Source organism: Gymnodraco acuticeps, unplaced genomic scaffold, assembly GCF_902827175.1.
Source record: "Gymnodraco acuticeps unplaced genomic scaffold, fGymAcu1.1, whole genome shotgun sequence".
Classification (NCBI taxonomy): Eukaryota; Metazoa; Chordata; class Actinopteri; order Perciformes; family Bathydraconidae; genus Gymnodraco; species Gymnodraco acuticeps.
Genome location: NW_022990135.1, coordinates 3,741,603 through 3,768,864, shown reverse-complemented (window position 1 = coordinate 3,768,864; position 27,262 = coordinate 3,741,603). Strand labels below are relative to the sequence as shown.

The window sequence follows — 27,262 nt, the reverse complement described above, 5'->3', positions numbered from 1 at the left end:
CACCTCTGATGGTTACACAGCCGATTGAAGCAAATTAAACAAACAAACGATGTCTTAGTGAAGGTGCAGCAAACTGATGGTAATTACTAGTATTGTGTTAAATGTGCAGCAGTCAAGTGAACAATAGAGGGGCTGTAATATCAGATCTATGTTGTGGAATGGTAGCTCTTTCCTGAAGGTAAAGGTATGAGTTTATGTATAGATAATAGTGTAAAAGAACCAAATGACATCAGTGCAAGATGTAAAATTTGTATTCAGCATTTAAGAACAAAGTTACAAACATATTCATGACAAGTTGGTAAACCAACTAAAAAGTAATTAAAAGTGTAATGTCATTCTAACAAATGAATTGGACACGTCCTCTGAATTGGATACGTCCTCACCTGGAAACTGTTAAGTCCGAAGATTGATGTGCTGCAGTTCTAAACTTGTGTAGATGACTGAAATGTCAACAGGATTGTACAAAAACAATTAGTAACGAGATTGCCGAAACATTTGTTTTGAGTTTGATTTGACAAGGATCAGCGGCGTGCAATAATACTACCCGTATGTACAAACAGACACAAGGCTACTGCGGATAGATCAGACACTGGCCTTGTCACATGTGAAAACTTAAAATAAGGCACTCGTGTGTGTGTGTGTGTGTATATATATATACCGTATATATATATTAAATAAGCAACTTCTTCAAGGCATCATCATACAGAGGGCAAACGTACAGCACGGTAAATAAATAGCCATGTATTTGAAGCTGTCACTCTCTGAGTGGGCTAAATGTGCACGTGTACATTTGGCTGAGGCACAGCGAGCGGAGGGCCCCTCAGGGTCCCGTCTCCCGACGGGCTACAGCGACCAAGTCTTTCAGTCGGCCATTTGCGAGCGCGCAGGCACTTTGTGACATCCGAGGAATCCCCTCCACGAGCTCACAGCGCTGTCTCAAAGATCACCAAGTGACCATCTGCCGTCTCCGCGTGTCCGTTAGCGACGTCAGGACGGCTTTTGCTGTTGTATGCCTGAAGAGCAAAGAGTTTGTAAAGTGAGATGGAAAAACGTTTTTGTACCTTTTATGGAAAATGTTTGCAGAGGGCGAGACCCACCTGTTTGGCCGCTTGCAGTAACGCTGCCGCCTCCTGCCTGCCGGTCTGCAGCACCATTTTGCAAAAGATTCCTTCTGGATCTTGAAGCAGCGTGTAAGGTGCATCATAGGCCTGAATTCTCCCTGCATCTAGCACCTGGGGACCAAATGAGACTCAATGAGTTATCATATAACAGTACAGAGGCTCGTTTGTCGACGTTTGTGACTCAAGGACTCACCATGATCCTGTCGCTGTCTATGATGGTGTTGAGGCGGTGAGCGATGGTGAGCACGGTGCACTCTCTGAACTTGTCCCGAATGGTTTTCTGGATCAGTTCATCCGTCCTGTAGAGAGACAGGGTAACAATAAGGACATCTGTAGACCGAACGATTTAAGCTTAAAAATAAGCGAAGCGATATCTTGCCGAGCGGTACCTGGGGTCCACGTTGGCCGTGGCCTCGTCGATGACCAGGATGCGGTTCTGTCGGAGGACGGCCCGGGCCAGACACACCAGCTGCCTCTGGCCCACGCTGAAGTTGGACCCCGACTCGGCCAGCACCGTCTCCAGCTTCCTGGGCAGCTCCTCCACCACCGACTTGAGCTGCACCTGCGGGAGGGAAAGGGGGAGTTAGCCTGATGCGCAGAGCAGAGTGAGATCTCACTGAACTGCAGGACAGACGGGGGGTACCGACCTCCTCCAGAGCCCTCCACAGGTCCTCGTCAGAGTGCTGGCCGAAGGGGTCCAGGTTCTTTCTCATGGAGCCTGTAAACAGCACCGGGTCCTGGGGAAAAGGGAGTCAAAGTAAGTTATGAGTCAGTTGACTTAATGTAATTGGTAGACGCATATCAATAACATCCGTTTGTTAATACGTCAGATAGGGTAAATGCAGTCGGATTCTCCTTTATAATTCTCCAAACCGCTATTCCTCGACACCGTGACGTTTCACACAGAGGACAAGAAATAGTGGATCGGAAAATATTTCTGGACAATTCCGCTGCAACCAAGGTTTTTGGATGTTCACCTGAGGGATGATGGACATCTTGGTGCGCAGGTCGTGGAGGCCGATCTCAGAGGTCAGAACTCCGTCTATGTAGATCTTCCCCTGAGGCTCGGCCAGGCGGAACAGAGCCGACACCAGAGAGCTCTTCCCGGCGCCCGTCCTCCCCACAATGCCCACCTGACACACAGAGAACAAGGTTTAACATCCTGTAGACTGTCTCGGAGCCTGGGACTGTTCAAACCTGTCTCACCTTCTCTTGGGGTCTGAACATTGCCTTCATGTTGTTCAGCACCAGCGGGCCCTCTGGGCTGTAGGAGAAGCTGACACGGTCAAAGGTCACCAGGCCTTTGCTGGGCCAATCGGGAGGAGGACGCTTCTCAGTTTCCCAGGGTGCCTCGCTCTCCAACTCGGTGTACTCCACCACCCTCTCCACTGACGTCATCTAAACACAGTAAAGATCTGGTTGACTACATGTTAAAACAAAACGCATTAAGATCAAACAGTGTGTTCCCGAGTGTTCGGTATTACAGTAACCGTCGTCACCTTAAGGCAACACTCACAATAACACACTATCGAGGACTGTTACTTCTCAACTTGGCCGAAAAAGGGCAAATGGGAGAATATAAAGATGACCCGCACTAAACACACACAAATCAGGTCAGCAGAGGCCAACATATCAAGCTTTACAAGTTGGTTATCAATAGCTTACCATGTTCTCCACCTCTGCACTCTGCCTCACCCCCCACTGGAACATGCCCATCAGAGTGACGGAGTACGTCAGAGCCAGACCCACAGAGCCGGCGTCCAGCTCTAACAACCGGGGGACAGACATTTTACAGATTTGATTCCGTCTATAAATGGTTATTTATTTAATCATTTCCCACTCGTTGCGAGGTGGTCAAAAGCCAGAGATGAATGTTTACGAATCAAAAGTCTGCCTCACGGTCTCTGAGCAGAATGCAGGCAAAGGTCACCGTAGTAACAAAGATGGCGCAGATGCCGTCCAGACGCACAGCAAACCAGCGAGAGGTGGTGAGGAACAGGAACCAGGCCCCTGTTAGACACGGAGAAAAACATTATCCGCGCTGCACTGGCGAGGCTCCGGGGAAATGTAAAGCATTGAAGCTGTGGAGAACCTGAGTGGAGGTCCTGATGGGCGTCAAAGATGTTCTGGAACCTCTCCTGTGCTCCAAAGGCTCGGATGGTCCACAGGCCCTGCAGGGACGACGACAGGTGGGAGAACACGGGACTCCGAGCTGCGGGACAGACGATAAACGTTTCACGAGCGATCGGCCTGCATCGTGATACGTACGCTGTTGCATTGTGGGAGACTCACTGGTGGCCTCGAGGCGCTTGATGTTCCTGGCAGTCTGCAGAAAGTAGCGCCGCAGGTAGATGAAGACGAGCAGCAGAGGAAGCACGGGGATGAGGATCCAGGGGATCACCGACACTGACACGGCTATCGTCCCGATGATCTGCAGGAACACCTGCGCAGAGAAAGAAACACGTTACTGTTTGACGAACTGATGACTGAAGAATTTCCTAAAGACGATCTGGTCATTATCTCCAGTTTATGCAGAAGGCCGCTCTCTGGCAATAAATCAGGCAATCCTTCGCCCGACATTTCCCTCTTTGCTTAGGAGGGAAGAAAAAACAAACTACCGTAGCTTTAGGCTGCAGCCACATAAGGACGATAACGGTTGTATCTGCTGCAGTTCTCTATCAGATAGACGGGTTCGGCCACACAAGGCCGACATGGAAACGCATAAAACGATAACGGGTCCCAAGGTGGGTAGATCTGCAAACGAAACGCTCTGGGGGGGGGGGGCAAACGGCTCCGTGTTTACGCCTATACGATCATTTCCTGTTAACGATGACGCAATAGCCCCAGTGTTTCGAGCCAGGTCCCGGTGTCTCGCAGGACAGCGCACCCAGCAGGAGCTTCCAGCTAGATTGGATCGATATGGACATAAACTCGAGTGAAGTCTAATCGGACAGGAGAGGAGACACGCAGCTCTGCATGATAACCTGCAGCTCCGCCCGCTGTGATGGAGCGATGAGCGGAACAAAACATACACTACAAGTTAGATCATCACCCTTAGCTATTTTAATTACCTCTCAAACTACCTAAACTAGTTATAAATATGTTTATTTTTCCTGTCGGGTCACTCATTACTGGATCAGCTGCTGCATGAGACCACGGATACTGACGGGCTGTCAGGAGAGGGGGAGGAAAAGAGAGGCTCCGTCCTCCGTGTATTATTCTTATATTATTATATAGAGTCGTTATTCATTTGTTTTAAAGCTCAATAAATAACAAAGACGACCTTTGACCGGCACTTTTCAAATTTTGTCCGGAAGATTGAAACATTAACGGACATGTTGACCGGCGAAACTCCACCTCTGCTGCTAAATCCAGCGCGGAGAATAAACAGAAGGGCAACCATGACAACGATGCATGCATCCGCGAGAAGTCTTCTTCGCTGCTTTTGGTGTATTTTGTGGCTGAACTACAGCGCCACTTACAGGCCTGCATATATACTACAGCGTTTCCAGCGCTTTCGAGCGGTCTCGTGTGAACGGACACGTTTCTGGTGCCTGTGGAACGATTTCGGTCCGTTTGCGTTATCGTCCTCGTGTGGCTCCAGCCTTAGTTGTCACTGTTTTCTTTGGGTTTAGCATCTACTTCTGGGCACATCTCTTACATTACATATGCAGGAATCCTGAAGTCAAATGTAATTCCTTTTAAGACCTTTTTTAAGACCCTTTCTATACATTTTAAGACCTCATCGCCACTTTGAGTTTTAACCGGTTACCTTGGCGACACACTTTACCTCACATTGACTATACACAGTATTGATTGTCCTTCCTCCTTATCTTCCAACCATTTGGACACAGACTTGCATTTCCCCATAACGATGTTGTTTAACAACCGGCGTAAACGGGCCGTCGCGCTATCAAGCAGTGAGCGTGCGATGTCCTGTTCAGATGACGTCAAACTCAACGGGATGCCATAAATAAACTACACAGAATCACACTACACACCTACGCCATGATTACATTCAGGCAGACTGTAGAATACAACCTCTTTGGACCATTGATATACTTATTGAAAACAAGATGTAATACCTTGGAAAATGCCGTTTAATACTTTTTAATAGCCTTATTTTTTGCTAAATTGATTTATCAACTTTCAATACTTTTTAAGACCCCGCGGACCCCCTGTCTTATAGAAAAACATCCTTCCGCCAAGCTATGCATTTTAGATCTGGATACTATTTCAGGTATGAAACACACGGTGTGACAGTCTCTGCTGCCTGTCTGCACAAACAACAGCACTAATTCACTACTTATTTAATGCCTATTCCTGACAAGTCTTTTAAATACACAGACTTACATTACTACATGGAACCTATTTCTTCATTTAAATAGATGATCTCACTTACTTCTGATGTGTGTCCCTCATTAACATTATACAACATAGTTTCTAATGAGCCCTTACTTAACCCTTGCTTGTCCCACTCATGGAACATTTGCCACTTAATTCATAAAAAAAACTAATGGCTTATAAAATGAACATCAATGCCACCACATTTACTGCCTTAAACAAGTTACTGTTAATCTAATAGTTTCCTTTGTGTGGAAGCCGTGCAATGTTTATTCAACTCGACCGTACAGCCCCGTACAAAGATATACTAAACGGCCCCTCATGTTCGCTGCCGTGAGACCACTCTTCACCTGAATAAAGTCCACCAAAGTCCACGGCATGTTAGAATCCAGCTGGCCCATGTCCTTTGAAAACCTGTTTAAAACTCTTCCTGAGGAGACAAAATACATACAATGGAAACCGCTTAGCAGAAGATCATGCTTTGATCGCCACTTCAGTATGTTTATCAATGTGGTTAGAGGTGGCACCTTTTACGGTAGACTCTGTCACCAATGTGTGTTTGTGTGAATACAAGATTAATGCTGGATTGTGTTAAGTGTTACGACTTGTTGCTACGACTTGTTGCTACGACTTGTTGCCAAGACAGGAAAAAAGCCTGTTTCAATGCGGCCCGTACAACGTTATACAGTTTATATTTGGGCCGTGGCAACTTCTTGTTTCATGTAATTTCCCCTTGTATATTTAGTAAAGATATGCTCCTGTAAATATTCCTTGAGACGGGCAATAATCTGGCAACTGACGGCAGCTAAAGTCATGTTGAACTTTTGCTTACCGATGGGATTGACGTCAAAGAAGCGCACGGGCGTCCTGAGTATGCAGTTGAACATGCGGTTGTGCAGAGCCTGTGCGCTCTTCACCAGCACGTGGAACATGACCATGTTCCTCACAAAACCGAACAGGATGGTGGCCGCCGTCAAACCTGGAAAACACCCGGCAAAATATTCTCTGTTTAACTACCGATGAGCACAAGGTGGCGGTGTAAAGAACCACGCATGTTTTGAGGTTACCTCCGTAAATGCCCAGGTAGAACGTCGTGTCCAGCTCCACCGTGACGTTTTTTCCGTTCTGGATGACGGTGCCATTCACCAAAAGCTTCCCTTGCTCGTCGGCCCTGATTGGTCAAAAAGGAAAAACAAGTTAGGTTGTACAAAAATAAAGAACTCTGAGAAATGACTGGCAAGTTAAAAAATGGTATCTTCTCAGTGATCGTCATAGTTACCAATGAGCCAACCACCAGTCCTGCATAACGTATGCCACCTAGAAAATGGAAAAGAGCAAGCAGCCGGTTAGTGTTTCTCTCAATAGGGGACCGATTCCTCTTACATTCATTGATCAATGCACTTTTTGTGTATAGAATATAGTATAGAATCTTTTCCACATTTTCTCACTCAGCTATACCAGAGGATTTTACTTTTCCTCAACCTGGTGGTGCCTCCGTTGGCCTTCCCTGCATACCTGAGCCAGAATGTTGACCAGGATGAGGAAGATCAGAAGCACTGCGCTGGCTCCAGCTCTCATGTACTTCACGTACAGACCCGCTCCGATGTTTCCCTGAGCGCGACTCTCCTCTGCTACCATATGCACAGCCTCTGCCTGCGTGGACAAACATCGTGACCAATGAACACAAGTGCACAGAAAAGCTTTATACTACTTATTGTATCTAACGGACACACACGTGATAAAAAAGACATTGTCAAAACAATATTTGGTCAGATAAAATACATGTTGTGGATTTTTAACATAGTTTTTTTTATGTTGGACTTAACAAGGCTCTGGAGTATTATACAATATTGAATCTTAAATTAGCTGAATTTGCATCAGCTAATTAAAAAAAAAAATTAAAATGAATAGTATTATACTACACTAAACAAAAATATAAACGCAACACTTTTGTTTTTGCTCCCATTTTTCATGAGATGAACTCAAAGATCTAAAACATTTTCTATATACACAAAATAACCATTTCTCTCAAATATTGTTCACAAATCTGAAAAAATGATTATTGCACAGGTGTGCCTTAGGCTGGCCACAATAAAAGGCCACTCTGAAACGTGCAGTTTTGCTTTATTGGGGGGGTCTGGGGGGGGGTCCGAAAACCAGGCAGTATCTGGTGTGAGGGGTAGGGCACACCTGTGCAATAATCACGCTGTCTAATCAGCATCTTGATATGCCACACCTGTGAGGTGGGATGGATTATCTCGGCAAAGGAGAAGAGCTCACTATCACAGATTCTTTCAGATTTGTGAACAATATTTGAGAGAAATGGTTATTTTGTGTATTTAGAAAATGTTTTAGATCTTTGAGTTCATCTCATGAAAAATGGGAGCAAAAACAAAAGTGTTGCGTTTATATTTTTGTTCAGTGTATAATAAATGGAACAGGAATAAATGGAATAGATTGGATGATATCTGAATTCAGACACATTTCCCACACTGTGATTCCCGTCCGTATAATTTCGGCTATGCAAATACTCGCGTGGCAGCTTGTGCCGCTTTCTTTGCCGTTCCACTGCCATGCAAATGCCGCAGTATTGCCAGATAGGGGAGATGATGTACAAACCGGTAAATGGTCTCCGTCTTTGACCGAGAGCACGGAGGACGCCTGAGAGAGCGCAGAGTTCTGGGACAGAGTTCTCTTCCTCACAGACACTTCCTGAGGAGCCTGCTGCTGCTCCTCCTCTTCCTCTTGCTGCAGCAAGGAGGTGAAGTCCACCCCCGACCGCTGCAGCTCTGCATACGTCCCCTTAGCCACCATGTGACCCTGACACAAACACACACACACACACAGTTAGGATACTGTGCACATCTGTGACTGTGTTTACATCAGCGCTGCCGACACACAAACACTATCTCTCCATGTAAACGCACTCCGACAGGTTTATAGTTAATGGTGTTGACTTCTTCAAACACAAACAGTCTGGCTTCCTGTTAGTGACCTCAACAAGAAGTGATGTTCAACGTGACTTTATGCTCTCTTTTCTCCCAGATGTGTGTTTTTGCCACTTGGTGCTGGAGAGTGAATCGGAGTGTAAATGCTGCACATAGTGCTGCACATGTTATGTTGCTCTGTAGAGACACCGACCTCCTTGAGGACGATAATCTGGTCGGCTGCCTGCAGGTATTGAAGCTGGTGGGTTACCAGGATACGAAGCTTGTTCTTCAGCAGACCGCAGATACACCTGAGGACACAGACAGTGAACTTTGAGTCAGTTGTAGTGACAGCCTGTAGTGCTATTTATCTAGATAGTTCAGAGCCCCCCCCACCCCCCTTATAACAGAGCAGCAATCTTAAGTCGATCTACTGTATTAGTGTGTGTCCAATATATATTATAGTTGTTACATAATGTCACTGTATTATCCGAGCGGACTAGTGTAACAGGAAGCAGTGTCTCAACTCCGATTGTCCTCCTGACAGTAACAGGAGGACAGAGGCTAAGGCAGGAAGAGGTGCGGTGGCACCTCTTCCTGCCTTAGCCTCTGGTCTGGCCTTTTAAAAACACTGGAAAGCTTTTCTTCCCTGAATCACTTCTCTGCTCTCACTTGAGATGCATAGCCCTCAGTGTAAACTGTATAGCAAAATGCTGAAAACAGATGAACCTTTTTCTACTGCTGAGATCTAACTGGAAGCTCTCTCTCACGGGGAGTTAACCAGAACACCGCATTTTTCAGTTTGAATACAAAGAGACTGGAGTCTGACCAATCCTTGTGCTGTAACCTGCTGCTCTAATATGTGCGGACCAGAGCACGTACACACACTTCGTGCCTGAAACGTTTTACATTACTCTCAAATCACTCACTTTTCAAACAGGTGTCTCCCGACCTCTGCGTCCACGGCGCTCAGAGGGTCATCCAGCAGGTAGATGTCTGCGTCCTGATACACAGCCCTGAAAACACATCAATCCCAGTCAATAGTATAATAAATAACTATTTTTCTAAGAGTGATTTATCTCATCAAATGCAGTTAATCGCCTCTGGTGTCGTATGTCCTCTCACCTGGCCAGGTTGACCCGAGCTTTCTGTCCCCCGCTGAGAGTGGCCCCTCTGTCCCCGATCAGTGTCAGGTCTCCATCTGGGAGCAGCTCCATGTCCTGGATTCACACAATACAATTAATGTAGAACTCAAAAACAATTCAATAGAAGGGGGAACTTGTTTTACATCTTTATTTTTCATTTCTGAAATTAAACAAATAACACTAAGACAGAAGAGACTGCAGAGAAGGCTGAGCAACAGACACAGCTCTGTAACAATAACCTGAGGCTGCACAACTAAGAGGAGGAACCGCAGAGACAGTGTAACCCTCTGGCCATGTTGTCCGTACATGTCTGAACATGTGCCAAAGAGAGCACATGCTGTACATTTAACAACATGACAACTTCACCACTCGTTTCTCTCAACGACACTTCGTGCAGTAACATATCTGTCTTCAGCACATCGCAGGCCACACAAAACATCATTTGTGTAATTATTAGCGGTATCGACACAAATAAATAAATAGATGTATAACTAAATCTCTCTGGGTTTTGTCTGTTCTTGACATATGAAAACTTTGAATTTGTTGATTGAAATGGTGACAGAAAGTTTCCCATTGCATTTTCTAGACAAAATAAAACATGGCAGATGTGTGAAAAACATTTGGGTATTTTTTGTAAACCAACATTCCCTGGCTGTGCGATACAGATGACAACACTTTTAGAGGAGGCAACAGCAAACTGTTTTTGTTTTTTCTCTAGTTCAAATCCATCCTTTTCCATTATCAAGCTCTCTCTTAATCCCATCATTAAATCATTACACATCCTGACAGTAACATAGCTGCTTAGAGTCATAGTGAGTCAGCAGCACATGATATGATATGGTCCCATTATGTCCATTCAAACACAATAATGTCTGATCCTGCGTCACATCGGGACAATGTATTTCGTAGCATTTTTTATTTTATTTGGATAATTTCCTTTTATTATGTACAATCAAAAGCGATAAAAGGACTCACAAGTAACTCATTTACTGGACACAGCCTGGGTGACCTCTCCTTTTCTAGGTTACAAGTCATTGTCATGTAGTTATGCAGAGTGAAACTCGTGGCTCGGCTGATCTTCAGAAACCGGCAAAAGGTCTTTTTTAAAACCAGTACCCCAAATGACCGCTGCAGGAGGATGAGAGGAAGCTTAGGGAGAGGAGCACACTGCAGCGTTGTTATGCTAACACCGTCCAACTAGCTCTCATTCAAGACCAATGTGGCTATCAGTGCTCAATGCTGTCAACGTCAATGAGTTTACGGCTGGCAGGTAAATGTTTAGACGGGTTATTACAGCCTTTTTTTGTATTGATGGCTGTCGAATTTAAAAGACAATTTCAACAAATGCAACAAAAACGGTTCTCTTATAAATCGCATTGTCTGTCTGTCCCAAGTCCAATCAGTCCAAGAGAAAAGTAGGAACCATCCATACAACTTTAGCTTAGACTCTGCCGTAGAATGGCATCATATTGACCTTCAAATACAGTTAGCCTGCAGGCACAAAGATAACGCTGCTGCCAGAGGATCATTTTCCACAGGTCACTGCTGTCAGTGCTCCAGGAATGAACGAAGGAATGCATGAATGAATGAGCACCTAGTCAGCCTGTGGTTCCAGTTTGTATGCAGCTGCTCTTTTTGGTAAAGCAGCTGACATGAACTGACTCAGAGACTGGGCATTCCTTCGCTAATATGTAACTCTAGGTACATATCATCTTTGCCCTGGTTCTCAAAGGAGCACCTGGAGATGTTGCTTGGTGCTCATCCTTAAAATGAAATAAATAAACCGGTCTTTATTTGTCAGACACACGGCACAGAACACACAGAGGTGAACACAGAACACACATGCAGAGGTGAACACAAGACAACATTAGCACGACCAGTAATCCTACAAGCTGTCATCACTACCCTCCTGACTATCCTCCTCACTGTCTTCCTCTCTGTCAGACATGGTAGCTGATGATGTAGGCCTACTACTTTCTCTCTGGACTCTCCCTCCACATTATTGTAGAAACATCTTCTTATATCCGCAGCAAGCACCAGATTCTAATAACAACAGCGCCGGTACCGGTGCACCCTCCCTCTCTCCCTCGCACTTTGGCTGTGAGCTGCGGGCGCCAGATAAGCCAACATCCCCCATTTTCATCACTTACAGCGCCCATCGTACAGGGCAAATGAAACGTGTAACCGGGGTGAAAAGGGTGTTACATTTACTTAATTATGAATGTTGTTACATCAAGGCCGAAAATTAGGATGAGCCCCAACGGTCAAAAATGTTTTTTTTCCCTCCCAGAACTACCAGCGCAGCGCCTCCACATATCTGGCGCCCTAGGCGAAAATCAACGCTAGTGCGACGGGCCGGCCCTGAGTTCATATGCAACTCGCAAATATCTTTCTCTCTCTCTTCTCTCTCCTCTCTTTTCTCTTCTCCCTTCTCTCTCTCCCTCTCTCTCTCAATGTTGGTACGCAAATGCGCCTTTTTTCAAATGACCCGGTGCTCTTCTTTTGGCCGAGGTGCACATGCGCACCTGCGCACCAGTTATGTGCAGCCCTGTATATATCATTAGGTATCATTTATTGTTTTGACCCGTCTTAAAACAAAGGTCAAGTGCCCATACAGAGAGCATTCATTCACTTTTTCTCTAGCACCAAATCATGACAGACGTTATCTCACATCTCAGAGTGAGTCCGAGTGCGGTAGTACATCAATCAGATTGTTTATGAATTTGATGAGTCAGTGTTTTATCTATCTGCGCAGGTGAACTGCAAAGTCATTCATAAAGTCATTCAAGCGTATCTCACCCTCTTCAGGGCGCAGGCTCGGAGGACTCTCTCGTACTTCTGGGGCTCCAGCTCCTTCCCAAACAGGATGTTGCTGCGGATCGTTCCGGGGAACACCCAGGGCTGCTGGGCGGCGTACGTCAGCTGACCTTTGACCTTCAGAGTACCCTTTTCGTTGGGCAGCTCTCCCAGGATGGTGCTCAACAGAGAGGACTGGAAGGACAAAAAAAACATTGAACCATAACTATGGCCTATGTTTCCTGTAGTTATTGAATTGCTCTTTTTACTGCACTGTTAGTGTACAGTTGTATTATTATTGTGCTGCTGTGTTTGTTGTATTTTGTAACTCTGGCACAACAATTTCCTTCGGGATGAATAAAGTCTTATCTTATCTTATCTTGACTACCGTTTGTAACTATTCCAACAAAGCAGCTTTGTTATGAGTTTGTCACTACAAGTTTATGATAAGGTGTATCTGACCTTTCCAGCTCCCACTGGTCCAATCACAGCCAACAGCTTATTTGAGTTCAGAGAGAAGGAGAGGTTCTGCAGAGATGGAGCATCCAGACTCTACAACAACAAAAACACATTTAAACAAACAAGACACCAACTAACCCTTTAATCTGAAGATATCGGGCTTCTTTATATTGACCCACATATAAAACAATGGAGTTTTTCAAAGTCAGGGGTTACAGTACATTGGAAAAGTACGAGACGACTATGTATCAAAACATCACATAGGTTTTTTGGAATATAACAAATATCTGATGACATTGTTGTTTTATTGTTGCCAAGGCGGCAAGTTTATTTTCTCATGCCTGTTTCTAGGTGTGGCTTTCAGAGTTAGCTTCAGTGAAAGTGAGTCGGAGGTGTTTTCCTATGTTTATCCAAAACAAAGCCAATCTTTTGTCAAGCTGCCTAGAATCACCACAAATACATTTCATTAAAAGGCTGTCTGAACAATGCCTGCTCCAAGACAAAAATAATTTCATCTGAACACATAAAGGGTGATTATCGTGATATCACATTTGGGATTTACACTATGTTTAAACAAAATTGGTAAAGGCAGCAAATTGTAATGATGGCTGACAAATGAAACAAACAGTATATAAGGATCATTTAAGGTTTTCACTGCCAGGAGGCGTCTATGTGTGTATTTATGTTGATATCTATGTAATTATTAATGAATTATTCAGTCAGTCTGAGAAAGCACATACTGCGAGTGCGTTCACCAAGCAGAGCCGAAGGTTAAATCATATTTCTGGATTTGCGTGATATAGTGAATTGCTTCAGGGCATTGCTAGTGTGTACACCAGTGAGCGTTCGCTAACCGACCTTGTCCCAGTAGCAGACCAGGTCCTGCATCTCCACCGAGGCGTCCTCCTTCTCCTCCTGTGGGGGGGCAGTGGGGCTCTTTATGATCTCATCCAGCATCAGGAACTCCTGGACCGTAAAAAGAACACAACACAGTCAGAGCGAAGTACACAGGGATATTAGTCAAATCTCTAACTATTCCGTAAACACAAGGTCAAGGTGTTTTTAATAGGAGTCTCTTATCGAAGTGTTTAGGTCCAACTAAACTCGGATCTAGTGGGGGCAGAGGACAACTAACAAGTAAATGACATGAACAAACAGAGACTAGCTGCTGAGTGTTGTCGGGTGTTTCCGCCTCATAACAACTAGATTAATTGCCACAGTAAGGCCAGAAAATGTAACATTTCTGAAAGAGCGGGGCAGGGCGCTAAGATACAATCGTTCAGGAGTGAAGCATTTACAGTTAATGGCCAACACAAAGACAATATAGCTAATAACTCCAAGGAGGACCTGTTCCTGTAATGAGCTACACTGCCAGAACAAAGGGAGGGATGTACCGAGAGCCACGAGGGAACAGGGGGGGCATCGGGAATCTTTGAGCAGAGTTCAGGGGGATTCGTTGACGGTCCAGATTTTGAGAAGCCTCAGATCAGACTGAATCCAAATCAGCTCTGATTTCTGAGACATCTTCTCTTTAACGTCTATCTGAGGGTCTTCCAGTGTTTATAGAAATATTGAGAAATCTTTTTTGGATCTTTTTACTTGAGATTCTTATGTTTATATAAATATCTTATTTTATATTTTACATCTGCACATCTACTTCTTATGTTTATTTAAAGGTCACCTATCATGCTATTTTTAGGCAATAGCATAGGTCTCAGATATATACAAATATATATAAAACATGTCTATGAAGTGTTTTGCTCAAAATACCAGCCAGCCTACATTTCAGATTTTACGTCATATCGGACGCAAATCTGGATCAGCTCCGTTGTTCCCCCGTTTTTAGAGATTTGGGTACGGAGGAAAAGAGAGAGGGTTTTATTTTCTGACGCTGCGTGAGTTCTTTGAAACACCGGGGACACATATTTATGTATAAAAGACATAAAAAGTGCATTTTGCATGATAGGTCCCCTTTAACATTTCATTTTAAAATATAACACCTGGCAAGAAACCCAATTGACCCCAGGATAAGAGAAATATTTGTGATTCCAATTAAGGATCATTAAATATAAATAACAAAGACATAATCTTATTATTTTTGTTTTAGAAAGGAGACAAGGAACTTTAATTTGTTCTGACGCTGATCCTAAGTCCAAGTAGGAGCAAGGTCTTATGGCTTTGGCATCCATTTTAAAGTTCCAAATGTAATCCCCTTGTTATGAATTCAACACGTAACCCTCAGTTCAGTTTAATAACTGAAGTCAAAGCCTGAATCGCCGTACCTGGATCCTGCGGATGCTGACGCGGCTCTCGAACAGCTTCTCGATGGCGCTGGGGAAGAAGAGCGTGACGGTGAGTCGCACGGCGGTGTACAGCGCCACCGTCACGAACACGCGGCTGGCTGTGATGGTGTTTCCCAGCAGGACGTAGAGGGTGAAGGTGATGAAGAGGATGATCTTGCTGGCGCAGAAGAAGGATGCCATGTTGAGGCCTCTTAAGTAGGAGCTCTTCATGATCTTGGAGATCTCCTTCCTAAGTGGACGCAGAGAAATACAACATTCACACACTGATTTTAAGAAAATTAATCTAATCACAATTTGCTGTTGTCTTTTTACCAAAACTACAGAACAATTATAGATGTAGGGTTTGGTAGTGGGTGATTTTAATAACTGCTTTTCTGGGTTATTGAGTGGGGGAAATAGAGGATTGGCGGTTTTGATTTGTCAGCCCTTCTAGCACAGATCAAGAAGGTTTGCCAAAACCGTGTCAGTTCACAAAGCTAACATGTCACCTTCTTTAAGGTACAGAGAATAAAATCACGAGAACCATGTTGGAGATAAAGTCATGTTGCTTAGGTTGCTATGGCATCTCAATTTAAACTACAAAGTTAAACCAAACAGAAACCCAAATAGAAATGGGTTTCTGCTAAATATTGACAGTGTCTTACTTAGGGATGGGTACCGAGCCCCGGTATTAAACGGGCCCCGGGGCTGAATCATTAAAGACCGTGGTGCCGTTAAGCTCCGACGTTATCGGTCTTTTTATCGGTACTGGATGTAAAAATATGTCATGTGTATTATTGCTACACAAACATTATATTGCAGTTTTAGTGTCGCCAACTCCGTTTCTAATACGCAAAAAGACTACAAAATGCGTCTATGATTATGTTTAGTATTTTCGATCTTTCCAATCCAGACGAGAGATCTCTCTCGCCCGTCTGTGTGCGAGGGGGCGGGGCAGTTTACACACACGCAGCTGCTACATGCAGCAACACACACACACGGAGGAGATGGCGGAGAGAACGCGCTCTGAGGTGGTTAAACTTTACCCGTCTCGATGCTCGTTGCCTAAAGTGCAATAAGAGTTCAGCATGTGAGGGCGGTAACACGAGCAATGTGTCTAAACATTTAGCAAAAGTGTTCCACATCCAGACGGAGGAATGCACCGGGTTCGACTGTCTTTCTAGCAGCTCTGTAGCCCCCCCATCCACGAGTAACGTTTCCACGTCAGGTGTTATGTATGCTAGCAGTAACACACGGAGTTAACTACATGATACAAACATGGGTTAATGATTAGAGGTAACTGAGTTATTTATTTTGTTTAAGTTTCAGCTATTCTGTTTACAGTTCTGTCATCACATTATTTAATATGATTTGTTAAAACACTGTTGTTTCTTTTGATGTGAAATATTATGTATTTAATTTAAATAAAAAGCAATGTTAGTTTTGTTTAGTTAGTTTACCTTAACCGATAAAACTACCGTTAAAAGACCGGATCGATAAGCGGTATCGATAAAAGTAGTAGTACCGTTAAAACCTTAACGATACCCATCCCTAGTCTTACTACAACAGAGAAATGAGACTGCTATCAAATCAAATCAACAAACTCAAGTGACGTCCATCACAAACATTTAATATATCTCTGTATGTGCGCTTTGGAACCTGTTCTGATGCTGCACCAATATCCTTTTTCTTTGTAATTTGGATAAAGCTCCATGGAAGTTTTATGGTCAGCCAAATGTTCACGTTTCACCTGGAGTAGTTGTCGCCCTCTTTCAGCGCAAACCAGATTAATGTTATCTTACATTAAGGGTGCGCCCCAAAACCAGGACGTTAGCCGTCGCCTCAAATGTATTTCAATCGGAAAAACAAACGCATCCCTTCTTTGCACAACCTGAATCAATGGCACTGGGTTGCAAGAAAACCAAATACTGTGTGTCCAAACAGAAGCACTAAAACAAAACATAATGGGTGATGCATTAGGAAAGGTACTGTAGTCCGTTAAAGTTAACCACACATCTACTTTCCTTTTCATAAACGCTGGAGATGTGAGCCAAGGACTACAAACCAAACCTTACACCACAAAAAGGACTACAAAACCCATATTCAGCAGGGAATTACAACCAGGGTTGCTGCCCTACACCCGCATTTCAGATCTCCAAGAGAAAAGCTCCTGAACTCCTAAAACAGTACACGCTACTTTGATCTACTGTGAAGAAAACGTCCGACCACAGGAATGCCTTTCATGTTTTTACCTTCTGACTTCAGACACCAGAGCAGAGAAGGGTTTCTCCCACGCGTACATCTTGATGATCCTGATCCCAGACACCACTTCGTTCATCATGCGGATCCTGTCGTCAGTGAGACTGGCCGTCTTACTCCTGTAAGGAAAATGAAGGAAATGTGAGTCTGTTTAAAATCTGCAGAAACATTGTGTAACAGAAAACTTTCAAAAGTAGTTTCTGTGTGAAAAAAGTGCACTCCGATTTTGAACATTAATGGCTGCAAGTACAACTGGTTCTTCCACTTACAGCTACTAAAGCAAAGTTATTAACTCCATTAACGCTTAACAATAGCCTAATTAAATATGACTTGGAAATGAAGCTTGGCTTTAACCCTTTATACACTTTCAAAGGAGTGTTTGATACTTGTGTGTTGTTTGAGTATAGACCTCTGCTCAGTAAAAAATATATAAGTATATTTGCGGGGTGAATCTGTACATTTGCAAAGCTATCAGCTACAATGGAGTATCTGGATTCCGTGAGGGTGTGTGTTACCTGAACTTAGAAAAGAGTCTTCCGAACATGGTTTGCATTGGCATCAGGATCATGAGCACCACCATGCCTGCCAAGCATGACGGACCGATCTCCATCCACAGCAGCCCCACCACCACCGCGGCCTGGAGGGGCCCCACCCACAGGAAGTGCAAGAAGATGGTCACCTGGAAAGAGAATGTACCATGAATGAGCTGCAACACCACCAGGACAGCTTGTCAAATCAATATGCTGGAATTTTTATTGGACATTTTTACTATACAATATATAAGGTACCACTTTACAATAAGACTACCCGTATAAAGAGTTTACGAATAGTTTGTAATTCATTTATTAATTAGGTTGTGAACACTTTATAAATCCTTAATAAGCTTTTATAAGACATGAGATGAACAGGGCAACTGTGACCGGTTGCTTGCCAAATAGTGAGCCCACATTTATCTGTACTACTAAGCCTTATATTGGCTACCTAGCTTACTTCGTCCTCTTTATCAGCCAGCATCCTTGGTATCTGTTGCTCACTGACTTGATTCTCGCTGAGTAGCCAATATAAGGCTTAGTCATCTTGCCAAATAGTGAGCCTGTGTTGATGTATGAAAACTGTTAGAACTGGTTTATAAATGGTTCTTAATGATTAATAAAGTGTTTACAACCTAATTCATAACCTAATTATAAACCCTTTATGACTCCTTTATAAGGGTAGTCTTAAAGTGGTACCCAATATAATAAAACAGTACTCCATTTCTTAGAATTTTTCTTCATATTTCTTATGTTTATCCATGAAGAAACCCAATTTCCCTCAGAATAAATGAAAAACAGAAAAAGAGCCACACATGGATCGCTCAGGGCCAAGAGGCATGCAGACTCCAGTCAGGGAGTGACTTTCTAAAGACTAATGCAAGCCAGCATGAGAGGAGGACTTGATTAACTTAAGAACCCGATGCCAAACAACAGAGTGGTGTTTTCACAGCAGGCTCTGATTAAAAGGAAACTCAACACTTTAATGAGACAGAGTGGGATTGGTGCCACAAAGCCTCAGAGGATAATCAGTCCCTCACGCTGGGAGACGTTCTCCGTGTTCCTCAGAGTGAAACAGTCAAGACAGAGCCAACACAGTGAGACACTGTAACCACACATAACAGGAAAATACGTTACACCCAACAACCAATTTATCCGGCAGCTATAAATGAAACCCTTAAACTTAAAAGCTTCATAAGGGTGGCTTGCAGAACTAGGTCAAATGTGCATTCCTGGAGTTAAATTCCCCAGAACACACTCCCTCACGATGCAGGCAGGTGGAGATGGGCTTCATACAGCTCATCTTGCACTGGATTACTGAGGTAGATGCAGCTAAACACTACAAATATTATCTGTTTTGAAATGTACCAATCAGAAGTGCTGTGCTCCACATGTACCAGCCATTGTTAACCAATCAGAAGTGGCCCATGATAGAAGGTGATAGACAGATTGATCCAATCACCTGTCAAGTATTTTTGAAAGTGCCTGCCCTTTCCAAATGGCTTCCAATGGAGCTTTCCTCGATGGTTTGGTGAAACAAACTGTCTGAGTCAGGTCAGTAATGCTCCATCACATGTTTCTATCACAGGGTGAATCTTAAACTGAAGCTTGACTTTAAAGCAACCCAACGGAAGTTTCATGTAAGTTTAGTTCTTTCACTCGTAGCTCGGGCTGCGGGGGTGCTAGAGACGGGAGCACGTTGATACGACCTTCCTAGCCGGAGATATGGCCGCTTTTTACAATAAACTCCTGTTGGGTCGCTTAAAAACAAATATCGCAAATCGCAATATCTGTCAGAAAAATCGCAATTAGATTATTTCCCCAAATCGTGCAGCCCTAACTGTAATGTCAATTCCCTCATATCCTGTATTTTCTGTAAAAGTTACATAATGGTACATTATTGCATAACTCCTCATTAAATAAAATAATAAAATACTGCTCTACTAAAACATCAATAAAATATATTTGATCTAAACTTAAAACGCCAGTCAAAATAAAACAAGAGCTCTTAGATTGGTGTTGTTCCTGAGCAAAGAAGAAACTATTTGATTTTGATTCTAAAGGCAACTTGGGAGTAAGTATGTACATTTGTTGGCCAGGACGATCTGGCCCGTAGCACCTTGACCTTTGCAGGAAAAAATAGCAGCCCTTCTGCTCTCTGAAAGATTTCAGTTTCACTTACGTCATCAAACTTGTTGACGTCGTTGGAAAGGAGGTTGACGATCTGGCCCGTGGTGGTCTTTCCCATGGCTGAACTGCTGAGACACAGAGCCTAGGAAGAAGAGAGGAAGGGCCATTAGTGCTGAGCATCGATCACAAACACTTTCCAAGAGATCACATTTGAGGGAAAGAGATATAGAGATATAAGAGATACGACCTGTAGTTTTAGGGCTTTTTGTTGAAGAAACACATTCAAAGGTCATCCCTTCAGTGCCATGACATGCAGGTCAAGCAGCATCAATGATAATGTGAACTGCCCTCCTACTGACCTTGTTGTAGATCATGTGACACATGGCCACTCTGATCTTCATGCCTGTCCTCTGGACGTGGTAGAAGTAGAGGTGATGGAGCAGGGCGAGTCCGATGGAGCAGACGGAGAGGCCGGCCGCGTAGCCCAGAGTCTCGTACAGAGCCGCCATGTCTTCTGGGTCGTAGTTCTCAAAGTAAATAATCATCTTCCCCAAGAACACCGGCTGGATCACCTTGATGACTTCCTGATAGGCAGGCAGGGAGATGGAGAAGGGTGAGCTTCACAACCGTCAACCAAGGAGAAAAGAACCCCTACAGGGCCAGCAAGATCCTGACAGCTACATAATAAATAAATGATTTGAATCACAGGCCGTTTCTCAATCTCGAGGATACTGGCTTCCAAGCCAATATTTCAAGGATGCTACGTCATCAAGTGGCGCAGCAGGACCGTTCCAATGTCCAGCATACTTGGAATACTGCGAAGCAACAGCTGAACTGTGACTATAGCAACCCAACTTAAAATGCCGGCAGCATTGATCGAGGTTCTCTTTCCCGAAACTGTCAGTCTGTTCACAATTACTTTTATTTTGACAACAGCTGATGTTAAATTGACCGGGCTTCTTTCTGCAGAATAATACGACTACACATAGTGCCTTGATCAGAGTGTCTTTAGCAGAGGTCCGCTATAGAGAAATAACAGGCCGTACAATGTCAAAATGGACCAATCAGAATCGAAGATTTAACAAAGCCCTTTAATATTAACCAACCAAAGCATGTTCCCAAAAATATCTGTTTAGCAGTACGGTAAGTTTGGCATTGTAAGTCATTTTCAAACCAGAGTAAATCCACTATTCAACGTATTTACAACGTTTTAAACACTTACTTCAATGAGGGTAAAGATTCCCAGCACTCCATATGGTTTCCAGTAGCACTTTATGATGCATTTGGTGAGTGAAGGTGGTCGCAGCTCTTTGGTAGCTTTCTGGATCTCAACATCCCAGTATCTGTAACATAGAGACAGCATGTTATACAATGGTTGTTTTGTGTGATTAACAGTCCAGCCATGCACCAAGAGGAGTCGGTACATATGCTACATATTTGTTGAAGCTTTCATATATTTTTGAAGATTAAAATCACATTTGTAGATTGCATCATTCCAAAAAACACTTGGATGCTCTATGGCACAGAATAAAATAATTATTTCAAGCTTAGGCAGTCTTTTCTTAAGATTAGTTAAAAAATACAATAAGACCAGATATTTAGATATGTTTAGGCATTAGGGGTATAAAGTGGCAACTGTATGTCCAGTCATGAAAAAGTGCTCCACAAACAATTGTCATTTTGTAAAACTTTCGATATTTAATCAAAATCATCGTGGCATCAGGGTGTCTATGGAGAGATAGCATCATTTTCCTGGACAATGGCAGTTGCAGTTCAAAAGCAATTTGTCCCAGAACGTTTCAACCAAACATGACTAACAGAGCATAGAGGCATTGAGGCCAGTGTCTCATGCTCACTTGGCCACAGTTAGGATTTCGATTTCACTGTCAATGAAACGCCTGCAACAAGATGTTAAAACACTACAGAATAACCCTTGTCTGCTTGCTTACAGACCATAAAATAACGTTATACGTGATAAGAAATCAACTGCTGCGTGTAAAATTCAAACACTTGGCCTAGGTTCACAGTTCATGCGTGGAGTAGTGTTTCTGGTAGTTTTTGGTTCCGTCCAGCAATCAGTCTGCACATGTTGCAAAATATACCACCTTACAAAACACAATTGCATGCAGTGTTTCCCACAGATATGAAATATACTTGGGCGGGTGGTGGCAAGGAGGGGGGGAGGGGGGGTGCGCGAAAACAAAAAAAAGTTTTAAACAACATTATTTATTGACTTTTCATTCCGGTATAATCATTTTGCGCAAAGATGGCACTGTTTGTCAGAGCACTTCATCCTTCTGGGATTTCATGAAGAAGAGCTCCAACGCCTGTGTGTATGGGAACGCCTCTGGTGCTGGTCCATTAACTGCCAGTGTTTCCCACAGATCTGAAATATACTTTGGGGGGGTGGTGGTAGCGGGGGGGGGGTTGAGGTGACGTGCAACAACATTAACCTTTCTGTTGGTCGCTTGTTAGCAGACCCTTCACGCGATGGCAGAGCGAACAGGTACAGGCAGGGCCCATAATGATAGCCCTATAGTTTAAATCTACTACCCACACATGAACATATGGAAATGGGTTACTATTTAAAAAAATAAATGTATTTATTAATGTATTTAGGAACCTATCCATGTGATTTTTAGTGGGGGTCGATCTCAAATCCTCTAGGGGGGTCCAGGGGCATGCCCCCCCGGTAAGATTTTATTTTTTATTTTGGAGTTAAATGCATCAATCTGGTGCATTTTGAGGGGAAAATAAAGAGACTAGATCTATGGAAACACCTATATTTAACAGAACTGTATACATTTCAATAATCATAAAATCAAGGCCATAACCAACAACATCCCATTTCCAATATGAACAAAACACTGAAACTTGTTTATTAATTTTTGGTTCATTTATAGTTGTGAGTGTGTCTGTGCTCCTGAATCAGCCTCTCCTGTCTCCCTCCTCTCCCCCCTCTCCATCCTCTCCCTCTGCTCCTCTTTGAGGCAGCAGCAAAGACTAGTTTTCTTCTCAACAAGTTTAAAAGTGTATCTTACCTTTTTTCACCTAGTTAACTTTTTATTTATTTATTCATGCATATTTTACTAATCACATTACATTTCATTTAGCTGACGCTTTTATCCAAAGCGACTTATAATGACCGATTACAGGGACATTCTCCCTGGAGTAACTAAGGGCTAAGTGCCTTACTCAAGGGCACACTAGTGGTGGTGTTCCTGGCGGGATTTGAACTCACAGCCTTCCGATCTTCAGCCCACCTCACTCTCCATTAGACCAATCACTACCCTGTCAAATGGAAATATGTGTTTACATAAATGGTGACCACACCGTTTGAGACCCACTGAGAACTTAGACTAAGTTAACTATCTAAACACTCAGAGAGTCCTTTACCTCACCTGAGCTGAGGTTATCCCGAGCTTGAATGACACACAGAGACCAATCAAGGGCTTTGATTTATGATCTGTATGACAGTGGCCATGTCGGCAGGCCACATCATGTGGACAGCCAGTCACCCTGTGTGAGGCAGGCCACTTAACAGGCCAGAAGGAGGCGAGATCAGAGCAAGGGAGCGAGGGATCATTGTCTACAAGTTAATCGATCGCAGATGGCGTCGTGGTCACGGACGAATAAAAAAAAAAAACATGAAAAAAAAAAATTTATAAAAAAAAAAAAAAAAAACTAAATGGGTCGCGAAATATACTTTGGCGGCCGTTAATATACCTGGGCGGCCCGCCAAGGTATAGTCTATGTGTGGGAAACCCTGGCATGTAATCATTAACCTGAGGGATGGTTTTCCTGTTGTCTACTATTGTTAAAGTTAAACATTACAGCTTGTCTTTGTACGGACGTTTTCTGATAATGTTTGACGTGACCGTCAAGTCCCTACGACTGACCACTTATCAGTGGGATAAGGCACTGTCCAAATTGTAAAAGCATGTAAAAAAAGAGCTGGCTTTGAGTTAGCTTTGTGTTTAGCACACGCTGAAGCAGAAAGGAGTTACGGTACGTCCACACAGCAGCTTTTCAAAAATCTTGAAAATCTTGGAGCTGGGCGTGTCTGAAAGCTTGGGGATTTTTTGCGAGCAACGCGACCAACAACCAATCACATGAATCTCCCGCCCCCGACATACAAAGCAAAAAAACCCGGGGATTTTATGCGAGCAATATATATATATAAACTCCCCAAACAGGCGAAAACCTACCAGTTTCACCCACTGTCTCTGCCACCTCCCTCCATGCCTGGTTCCTCCGGTTTGTATCCCGTTAATAGTTCTGGTCGTAAAGAACCGGGTGATTTGCTACCGTAATTTCTCGTTTGGGAATATGAGGAAATGAACTGCGGTCTGGTTCTCCCAGCTTATACGCGGTTTGATTGGCTAGTGCTTCTACTGTCAGATTTGCATAAACGGGATTTGATTGGCTGACGCCTCCAGCTCAGCTTCAAAAGTTGAACATTGCTCAACTTTTGAATCCTGGAAATCCTGGAAATCTTCGCTTCGCTCCCCCACAATGCAGTTCGGCGAAAAGCGAGGCAAAGTGACGTCATCCCCATTCAAGTCAACGGGCAGAGAAGCGTTGGAAGATTTGTTTAAAGCTGCAGTGTGGACGTACCGTTACAAGTAACTAGGCTTAAGGTTATCTAAATAAAAGTAGCATGGTGGAGAAAAAGTCAGTGGTTACTAAAGTTTTTTTTTTAAATCCCACAATAATGTTACTGATAGGAGATCCGAAAATTACGTTATTTTTCATAAATGAATGTTCTCAACGGGCCGGATGTTCTGCGTCCCGTTACGTTATTCTTAAATATTTCATTTAATGCTCATTCAATTACATGTTTATAAGGCTTAAATTAATAACTCTCTGAATGATGTTTTTTAGAAATTTCAATTCATCTCATCATCACACGTTGGCCAGGCCTACATATAAGAGCACTTATACAGTGTACACTTATAAAGTCTGACTATAGAATGATTTATTGCATCTGTATAATCAATAATACAGAAGAGAAAGACCTTAACATTTGTAATATTGGTATTATAAAAAATTAAAGTCACAATACATGTTTTCGTTATATTATTTAGCCCTTGGATATGCCATTTTATACATATTATTAACACAACATTTGTTATGGTTGTCATCCCATTTTGACATCAGTGTCATTTGTGTTTCACTTATTCAATGGCACTTGGTTGTTTATGTGAATGGTTCGCATACATTACATTTTAGAGGTCAACAGATGATTAGAAAGATAGTTGAGATCTTATCTTCCAACCATTTGGACGCACACTTGAATTTCCCCATAACGATGTTGTTTAACAACCGGCGTAAACGGACCTTCGCGCGCTATCAAGCAGTGAGCGTGCGATGTCCTGTTCAGATGACGTCAAATCCAACGGGATGCCATAAATAAACTACACAGAATCACTCTACACACCTACGCAATGATTACATTCAGGCAGACTGTAGAATACAACCTCTTTGGACCATTTATATACTTATTGAAAACAAGCTACAAAATGTAATACCTTGGAAAATGCCGTTTAATACTTTTTAATAGCCTTCATTTTCGCTAAATTGATTTATCAACTTTTAATATTTTTTAAGACCCTGCGGAATAAAAACGAAACATTGCTTCGATTAAAGACGGTTGGGAGCCACAGGGCCCTTTTTAATTTAGACATTCAGTCATTATATGACTAGAGCTCAAGGCAGTCTGGACACAGCCTAAATGTTTATAAAGGGTTTCTATTTATAGAATGAGAGTTTTCACTTCCTGCCGTTTTAAGTTTCCCTGTGGACGCGTGTGCACGCAGGTTATGTAACTCAGATTCCTGTCAATGCTTTCACTATATCCCCCTGATCCACAGGTGGTGATGCGTCATAAAAGGCAGGGAGGAAGTAAGCCAGTAAACATCGATGTAATCAATGCTGCATACAAACGTTAAAAAAAAAACGCTTTGTGATTGAGGAAAGGAAATGCATTCATCATGTTTGTTTGACCTCGAGGATGCAACGCAACGCAAAAGAGCAAATGTTAAAGGGGACCTATCATGCAAAATGCACTTTTGTACGTCTTTTATACATGAATATGTGTCCCCGGTGTTCCAGGGAACTCACCAAGTGTCAGAAAACACAACCCTCTATTTTCCTCCATACCCAAATCTCTAAAAAAGGGGCTGCAACGGATCTGATACAGATTTGAACACTTTACTGACGTCAGTAAAGTGGCGCTACGGCTATTGGTCAACTCTCCACCTATGAGGGAATGAGAAGTTGGGCGACGGCCAGCCATTGCTGCTCGAAAGCGCTGGAGACGCTGTAGTACATATGCCAGGCCTGTAAGTGGCGCTGCAGTCTGCCACAAAAGCAGCGAAGAAGACTTCCCTCGCATGGTTGCCCTTCTGTTTATTCTCCGCTGTGGCTCTTTTTCTCCCTCCCCGAGGTAAGCGTTTGCGCCTCCTGCTTTAAAACAAATGAATAATGACTCTATATAATCATATGTAAGGGAGAATGTGCAGCGACGCGGTCATTATGGGGAAAAGAACACCGACAGGCTGATCAGGAGCCCGACGCGAAGCATTATGCAATGTGCACATTATCCCGCTTATTACATGGCCACATTCTCAACAAAGTAACGATATGACTCCCAATATTAATTGAAATGCTTTTGTGGATTTAGAAAATGATTTTATTGATTTAAAAAAGAGTTGTATTGATTTAAATTGACATGCATCCGCTAAGAAAAATAGTCCGTTGTTACTGTTTGAACTAACGTAGCAACGGCAGGAACTGCTTCGATAGTGTTTTTGAGGAGCTTTTTGATTACAGATTTGAAAACATCGTTGCTTGCTTTAAAAGTAGCACAATTCATTATGTCAGACCTTGGAAAGTATCTAGATATCCCTGCCCTAATGCCAAAGGAACTGGCAACTGAATATGTGTCGCCGTTTGATGTCTATGTCTGGACCGCTGCGTAAAAAGGAGGGTTTCTGCCCGTTACTTCTCTTCTTACTTCTATAAGAATAAAACACGGAGGAGGGAGATCTCTTTTTCTCCTCCTCTTCTGACAGCCTAGCAGCTGATCTCAGAGCACGCTCCCCTCTCCTGCAGGGGGGCGTGGTCAGCTGCAGCTCACAGAATCAGCCCCCTGCAAAAACAGCGCTGGAAAGAGCAAATAGAGCGAAATGAGGCATGGCTCAAATGCAGGATCTTTTTGGTATTTTGAAAAAAAAACTATATCTATATACTTTATATAGATATGGC

The 27,262-nt window shown here is 43.3% G+C and overlaps 1 protein-coding gene across 1 annotated transcript in view; it reads right to left on the bottom strand.

Annotated features, from left to right (window-relative positions):
* Positions 1 to 235: 235 nt before the first annotated feature.
* The window catches only part of abcc4 (ATP-binding cassette, sub-family C (CFTR/MRP), member 4), a 33,859-nt gene continuing 6,832 nt past the window's right edge, over positions 236 to 27,262 (bottom strand). The window contains exons 4-32 of the mRNA XM_034216792.1: positions 21,216 to 21,336; positions 20,353 to 20,577; positions 20,046 to 20,135; positions 17,849 to 18,012; positions 17,327 to 17,452; positions 15,075 to 15,324; positions 13,651 to 13,758; positions 12,796 to 12,885; positions 12,337 to 12,528; positions 9,518 to 9,612; positions 9,322 to 9,408; positions 8,607 to 8,703; positions 8,085 to 8,285; positions 6,981 to 7,118; positions 6,745 to 6,782; positions 6,533 to 6,636; positions 6,298 to 6,444; positions 5,816 to 5,895; positions 3,414 to 3,564; positions 3,214 to 3,333; positions 3,021 to 3,131; positions 2,787 to 2,887; positions 2,328 to 2,519; positions 2,099 to 2,254; positions 1,769 to 1,858; positions 1,511 to 1,683; positions 1,315 to 1,420; positions 1,098 to 1,232; positions 236 to 1,013 (exon numbers count right to left, since the gene is read on the bottom strand). Coding sequence (XP_034072683.1) covers positions 924 to 1,013; positions 1,098 to 1,232; positions 1,315 to 1,420; positions 1,511 to 1,683; positions 1,769 to 1,858; positions 2,099 to 2,254; positions 2,328 to 2,519; positions 2,787 to 2,887; positions 3,021 to 3,131; positions 3,214 to 3,333; positions 3,414 to 3,564; positions 5,816 to 5,895; positions 6,298 to 6,444; positions 6,533 to 6,636; positions 6,745 to 6,782; positions 6,981 to 7,118; positions 8,085 to 8,285; positions 8,607 to 8,703; positions 9,322 to 9,408; positions 9,518 to 9,612; positions 12,337 to 12,528; positions 12,796 to 12,885; positions 13,651 to 13,758; positions 15,075 to 15,324; positions 17,327 to 17,452; positions 17,849 to 18,012; positions 20,046 to 20,135; positions 20,353 to 20,577; positions 21,216 to 21,336 — 3,778 coding nt within the window. The 3' untranslated portion in view covers positions 236 to 923. The remainder of the gene's footprint in view (positions 1,014 to 1,097; positions 1,233 to 1,314; positions 1,421 to 1,510; positions 1,684 to 1,768; positions 1,859 to 2,098; positions 2,255 to 2,327; positions 2,520 to 2,786; positions 2,888 to 3,020; positions 3,132 to 3,213; positions 3,334 to 3,413; positions 3,565 to 5,815; positions 5,896 to 6,297; positions 6,445 to 6,532; positions 6,637 to 6,744; positions 6,783 to 6,980; positions 7,119 to 8,084; positions 8,286 to 8,606; positions 8,704 to 9,321; positions 9,409 to 9,517; positions 9,613 to 12,336; positions 12,529 to 12,795; positions 12,886 to 13,650; positions 13,759 to 15,074; positions 15,325 to 17,326; positions 17,453 to 17,848; positions 18,013 to 20,045; positions 20,136 to 20,352; positions 20,578 to 21,215; positions 21,337 to 27,262) is intronic.